The following is a 7,118-nucleotide window of genomic DNA, read 5'->3' on the forward strand; positions in this document are numbered from 1 at the left end:
CGCTCGGGACAACCTGTGCCAGGTTTTCGCCAGCCTCAGTGTAAAACATTTCTTCCTTATCTCTGTGTAAATCTTCTCTCTTTTACTTTAAACCATCACCCCCTTGTCCTGTCACAACAGCCCCTGATGAAAAGACTGTCCCTGTCTTTCTTACATGGCTCTTTAAGGGGACTAAGTTCATTGCAACATGAAGCATTGGAACAGGCTGCCCAGGGAGGCAGTGGAGTCCCCATCCCTGGGGGGGTTTAACAGACGTGTGGGGGTGGTGCTGAGGGACATGGTTCAGGGACCCTGGCAGTGCAGGGTGAACGGTTGGACTCGATGATCTTAAAGGTCTCTTAAAGGTTTCTTCCAACCAAAACGATTCTGTGATTCTGCGATAGGCAAACTGAAGACAAAGCTATTGTCGAGTCCAGAGTGCACCGACCCCAACACACGTGACAGTAGCGCACAGTAGCCTTGAGCTACCTACCCTCCAGCTTCTCTATCTTATCGCTGCATTTTCAGTTAAGAGATGCTGTAAAGCTATAAAGTGCTCCAGGGCAATCCACAATTAAGAAATGTTATTTTAAAAGGTACAGGTTGGGTACCAATCCCCTGCAGGTCAGGAACTGGGATAACCAGCTCAAAGGGCGTTATAAATACCAAGAGAAGGAAGAGTTCAAGCTCTAGCCTTGACGCACAGAAAACAAGGGTCCACACAGGGCCCTGGAGAGGCACTGCCAACTGCAGCAACTCTACCCAGAGAGCCACACCAGGCCACCCCAACAAGCTGCAAGAGGTGGCATACCCTCCTTTGACCGTAAGCTCTGTCATTACCTACCTCCAACCGGCCACATGCAACAAACCATCTTCCCCCTCACAACAGCGTTTCTTCACTCTTCAGATGGTGGGTGAAGCAACCCTTCTGAGGACGCGAGGAAGGATTTCTGCATAGCAGCACGGTATTTTGGAGGCTGTGGTTAGACCTGGGCACTGGGAACCGACACGCTCCTCATTTGAGGAAGCTGCGGTTATAGAGAAATGAGGCTGGAAAAGTCCTTAGTCATCCTGTAACTCAACGGTTCCCAACACGTTCATCAGATCTGTTCTAGAGACCTCCAGGCAACGGCTACAGCCAAGGAAGGATGCAGCACCTCTGCCACAATCCCCACCTTGTCTCTCATGCTGCAGGCAAACCCCATGACTTCTCACCCACAGCCCTTATGACCAGCTTCTGCAGCCCAGCGCCTTTCACTGCTGGGGAGAACACCCGCAGGCAAAGCAACATGGGCAGAACACTGATTGCAAGAGCAAGTCTTCACCCATCGTTTACAGTTTGATGCACAAGAATGCAGCAGTCAAGGCTTTAGCCCAAGTATCCTAGTCTTTACTCTAGATAATCCATTTCCAAGTCCAGTATGTTCTGCTAGGAGCAGCCCGCAGGAGCCCTGCCACGTATCCAGGCTTCAGCAGGCACTGCTCTCAAAGGGCAATTCACTACCCGAAAAACCCTACAGCTCTTTACAGAAAAGCTCTTTGACAGGAAGCACGGATGCTCCTGGACACACGCATTTGAAATTGAATCTTTCTGTAGTCCAGCAAGTCACTGAAATCCCATTACCCTCTTCTAAGAGAACCCCATTCCTTAGAGCAAACAGAGCTGAGATTTCCTGCAGAAGCTCCCAGGCAGCATTCCAGGTCAGCAGATGTTACAGGCCATGGCATGAACCATTCCTTAGAGCAAACAGAGCTGAGACTTCCTGCAGAAGCTCCCAGGCAGCATTACAGGTCAGCAGATGTTACAGGCCATGGCATGACCTGGTGTCCTGCAGAGCCCAACACCTGCATCCGACCTGCCTTCCACCTGCAGAAGAAGCAGCAGCCTTTCATGCCCTCCACCCCTCCCTTTAGCTTGCTGCGCGGATGGGATTCACACCGGCAGTGCTTGGCACAGTGGGATTCAGATCTCCCTCACCACGGGCACCGCCTTTTCCACCAGCTTCATCCCTCCTCGCTGACAGCAAGGACCTGGCAGAGCTCACAAGCCCTCCAGGGGACAAGACAAGGCTCTTGGCAGGAGCAGGACCTTCTGCCACACCGACACCTACAGCCCGCAGTTCAGTCACCACGTAGATCCAGCATGAATGAAAGTCCATACACTCAAATTCCAAGAAAACCACAGTGCAATAATTAAAGCAAAACCAGGCTCTATTTTTTTTTAATCTTTGCTTTCTCCAGCGCCCCTGCTGCACAGCTCTACACCAGAGAGTCAAGATTTGAGTTCTGCCTGAATTCACTTCAACAGCAGAGAAGAGGCAGCAGGTCCTGCTGCACAGTGTTTGTCAGCTGCTGCCAGCAGAGAGGATGTACTGGGCAGGGGGCCAGGCACCCCCAGCTGCAATTCTCCTCCTGATCCCTTGCAGGATTTCAAGCCAGCAGAGACATCAAAGAGAAACTGTGGAACTTCAGAGTGCTCCTAGGCAAACCCAAGTTGCCACAGAACGGCTTTCCAAGAAGCCTCGTGGCATCGTCAACCCTCAGCCCCAGCTCTGCACCAAGGCACAGGAGGTGCTGCCATGCAAGCAGTACTTCAGCATGTGGAGAAGAGCTGCTCTTCCGCTCCTCCTCGCCTGTCAGCACCATGTCCTGTCACACAGACACCCCAAAGCAGCATGTCATGAGAAGCAAGAGATGGATTTTTTACAGGACTTTCTCAAATAACCCGAAGCGGAGCAAGCTGGAAAAGGTGTTTGTTCTCAGTATGTGCATGCTCCACACTTCTTGACCTAAAGGCAAGAAAAACTGCTTGTATTTCTTCTCTGCTATGACTGTGGAGCCAGGACATGGAGCAATCACTCATCTCCAGGACAGACTAGCAAGCAGTCCAGCCAGCCCAGGCAAGAGGAGAAACAACCCCTCCAGGTAAGCAGGTACAGGGTCAGGCCACGTGTATTTCTGCAGGGCTCCAGCCAGCAGCCAGAGCACCTCAGGAGGCCTCGCCAGATCCCAGAGGACAGACAGGTTTGGGGAGATGCAGAGCCCAGCCCCCATGGGAAGGAAGGGGTATCCTCACGGCACCAGCGCAAAGCATTGGCTTGAAATAAGCTGCATCCAGGCACAATGCACAGCCCAGCTGTGGGAGTTTGAGCTCCAGGGCTGCAAACAAGGAACACAGCCCATGCGTGGAGACATCGCATCTCACCCCCTCTGGGAGATCCCAGCTTTGCGTTAGTCTGCCACGTGCTTCCTTTGGGGAACAAAAGCGGTTTTTGTTCAACGACCTTCTGACAGGGCCTCACAGGGGTTGTGTTGAATATCTCTCAGCCAGAGTACTGCTTAGTCTGCCAAAAGTCACCACAAGGCTCCAAGAAAAAGACAGGAGCCGCACCTACCCAGGCAGGGACCCTGAGAAAGTAGCCTGAGCTGCAGAGCCCAGACAATGTGGCAATGAGACTCAGCACCCCACACATCAGACAACCCTTGACAAGCTCCTTTAGACAGTTTGGGTACGTCACGGTTGATCCTTCCCCAAGCTCACCCAGATTCGTTCTTCTAAGCAGCAACATCCTCTGTTGCCCCCTCTCCCACCTCCCTGCCCAGGACCTCCTTCCTCTGCTGCCCCCAGCCCCTCCGCTCCCCACGGGGACTCACCAGCAGTTGGGCAGGTTGAGCGTTATGCTGGCCTGAATGTCTGCCCCGAAACGCAGGTACCCCAGGACGCCCAGGCTGATGTACAGGATGGTGACAATCGTCATCCCCACATAGAGGATGACTGGGAACTGCCGAGGGTTCTTCATCTTGTTTTCCAATGGCAACACCTGCGAGAGGAGGAGGAGGAAGATGACGACAGAGCAGCAGGTTGCTTCCATTCCTCTACACCCCTCAGCCCCGGAAAGCAGGAGGGGCAGCCCCATGGCCAAGCTCAGGAATTCAGCTGAAAAAGCTGCTGTAGTGGAGATCTGATTTCTGTGCTCCCATTTGAGACCCTCATCTTGGCATGACAGGGACACTCATGCCCTTGCCTTAACAAAATGACCTGGTCGTTCCCCTTGGCAGGAGCTGTGCCCATTGGTGACCGGCATTTCGGGGCGATGCCATCCAGCCCACACCTTGGTTGCATTACACACTGCACCCCAGTACAGCACAGCCAAGCCCATCATGTTGTACTGTCTTATTTTCCCCAGCAGACGCTGAAAAGACCAGGACACTTTCTCCTATCAAGTTTGTCTGGACAGATTTCAACCAGGCAGGACAATAAAAAAAGGGAAGGACAGAGGCATGTCCCTCACCTCTACACCACTAGCACTTGCTGTCAAATATAGGGCTTCAGCAAACATTTTTATAGCTGTCCTTGAGTCGTGAAGATTTCAAGAAGAGACAGAGTGGCAGAGCTGGTGAGGAGGCAGGACCAGAAAAGCTTTTATTTGCTTCTCCACCTCCAAGTCATGTGAGGAAGAGAGCACTTGTGCCCCGCTGCCAGCACGAGCCCTCTGCCCTGGGCACAGCACTCAGTAAACGCTCCCCCTGTAACGGATTGGGTCCTCTCCAGGCCTGTGTTTACACAGCCAGCTTATATTAAGAGATGAAAACATTTTTCTCTCCTTTGAAGGAAGCTCCTGGAAGCAACCCACAGCATCTTGGGGAGCCATCAAGCTTTGCACCCACCCACCCAGCTTTTCTCCACAGACACAGTCTATTTACAGCGTCTCGCATAGGAGGCACATGCAAATCCAGCCCTGCGGCAGGCTGGGGCCACGCGCCTGCCGAAGGGGGAACTCGGTGCCTCCGCAGCAGGGTGGGAAGGAATGGGTCACACTTTTTTGCGTCATGCTTTTTGGCCTCCCACTTAGGCAGGCTGAGGATCCAGCCTGGTAACAAGACTCAGGACGATTCCTCATCCACAGGTCAGCCACCAGAGCCAAAGGCAGCCGCCAGCGCGATTCCCAGCAGAGTCCAATCTACTGCCAGATACAGCCGCCTTCAAAGCAGCAACCGACCTCCTGAGGTTTGGAGCGTGTGCTCCTCCAGCCTCAGGTGGAAGCAACAGGGTTTGACCCAGGAGACAGCCTGGAGGCTAAAGCTAACAGCATCATCCAGAATTTGGGCTACTGTCAGAGATGTTCATCTGCAAATACAGCCACAACGCCGAGCAGGTGCTGCGGCAAGCCCAAGCACGGGCAGAGCCTCCTGTGCAGGCAGCCCCGCTGCCACATGCCGAGACTTACCACCCCAATGCCTTCGAAAGCAAAGATCGCGGTGCCAAAAAACAGAGGGTATGTCTTCCAGGCTGCTGCTAGAGGCAGGTCCCTGGGATCGGGAATGTCCTGGAAAAAAGGCCATGCAGAATTCAGATATGGGCAGGATGGGGAGGATCTGGCCCACTCTCATCGCTGCCTCTTGCAGCCCCACGCCGCAGGGAAAGCCCTGTGGAGCAGAGGATAACCGCCATGTCCACATGAGCGAGCAGCACCCCACGGTGTGCAGACACCCCACTGTCCAGCTCCCTCCACCCACCAAAACACAGGACATGACAGAAAGGACAGAGGGCAGCCATACGCACGTACCCTGACGATGTACTGGTAGATCACAACAAGGCTGACAAACATGGCCATGTTGGCCAGCATGGAGAAGATAGACAGGACCCTGAGATTCTGGATGAACGTGAGCAGCACCACGAAAGGCAGGAGGGAAAGCATGTATAGCCGAGAGTCCATGGTGGAGGTCAAGATCACTGTCCTGTTCGGGCTGCAGTCATTGGTGGTCCCGTTTGCTGCAGATACGACCTGGGGAAGCAGCAGAAGGCTTGGTGAACCCCATCGTGCAGGTCTGAGAGCCATGGGTCTTGGCAGCCATCCCAGGTGGGTCGGAATAGTGCCCCACCAGCTCACTTTCGAACACAGCTGGTCAATTAAAATTAAAGAAACGTGGGTTTTGCGGGAGTTTCGAAGCAAATCCCTTGCTAGGAGCAGAGGTGGGACACGCTATGGCATCTGAGCCAAGACAACAAAATCTGCCCAGGCCCAGGCTCGCCAGGCACATGAATCCAGCAGAGGCTGGTTTGCACTGCCCATGTGGCCCACTGAGAGGAGAGGAAAGAGGCATTAAGTGCTATATCCTCAAAGGTCTTTTTCCCCTGCTGCACTCAACATCACACACTCAGTGCCCTTTTCCATACAAGGACATCTGGAAGCTACTGCTGGCCCCCCAACTTCATTTTCATCATCGGAAATCATCCTTTCCTTGGGGCCTTTCATTCCAAAGGCCACGTGCTCATCTCTAGAGATAGTTCTGCCCCAGGAACTGGGTGGCTGATTAAACCCTCCCAAGAGCGCAGAAATGCTGTCAATCACCAATACAACCACAACCAAGCTGGTTCGGGTACCAGGTGCCATCTGGACAGCGCAGCAAAGGGACACCTGCAAACTAATTTAACCTGCTCCAGAGCAAGTCCTGCTCCAAAGGAGAGGCATCCTCTGTGGGAGAGGGCAGCACAGAGCCACGCACCCATGGGGCAGTGCTGGTCGAGCCCCAGCCTGCCCTGCCTCTCCGCAGCTTTCTCCAAAGCTACTTCCCAAACCAAAGCTCTGCCCAGCACAGTGGCACCTCACCTGAGGTACCACTAGCACCATTACTCCCCATCTATTCCCCACCACAAAAAGAAACAAGCAACACTCCTCTCTCCCCACACAAAAAATTCCACAACTGAAGCCAAGTGGGTTCCCATCTGTGGCCTAAAGTGGGTTGGATTTGCAGGTTTTTGCACATTTCCCTGGAGCCAGCCTTCAGTCGCTGCTGCAAGGAGCTGAGCAGAAAGAAGCCCACCTTGAAACGGCAGCAAGGGGCTGTTCACAGGGACCAGCAGCAGCCCGGCCCCATGTACACATCCTGCTCGCTCCTGCTCTCAGGGCTGTTGGCATCAGATCACCGATGTTCACATGTTTACTCTTCCCAGCCGTCCCACCAGGCAGCACAAAGGGAACCTCCTCAGCTGCTGCTCTCCCAACCCTGCCGCAAGAGCAGAGCAGGAGCACATGGCAGAGCACCACTGAGTGGTGCCTGCGGGGCACTGAGCTGGTGGAACTGTGAACAGGGACTCGATATTCCCAGTTTCCTACAGCGCAGGAGCCAGCTGAGCG

General features: G+C 53.8%; 1 protein-coding gene across 1 annotated transcript in view; it reads right to left on the reverse strand.

Moving 5' to 3' along the window:
- Positions 1-7,118, reverse strand: part of LOC104491369 (proton-coupled amino acid transporter 1-like) — a 16,676-nt gene that overhangs the window by 5,168 nt on the left and 4,390 nt on the right. Inside the window, exons 7-9 of the mRNA XM_010133781.1 lie at positions 5,547-5,765; positions 5,208-5,306; positions 3,634-3,800 (exon numbers count right to left, since the gene is read on the reverse strand). Coding sequence (XP_010132083.1) covers positions 3,634-3,800; positions 5,208-5,306; positions 5,547-5,765 — 485 coding nt within the window. The remainder of the gene's footprint in view (positions 1-3,633; positions 3,801-5,207; positions 5,307-5,546; positions 5,766-7,118) is intronic.

Source organism: Buceros rhinoceros, unplaced genomic scaffold (genome assembly GCF_000710305.1).
Source record: "Buceros rhinoceros silvestris isolate BGI_N320 unplaced genomic scaffold, ASM71030v1 scaffold17463, whole genome shotgun sequence".
NCBI lineage: Eukaryota > Metazoa > Chordata > Aves > Bucerotiformes > Bucerotidae > Buceros > Buceros rhinoceros.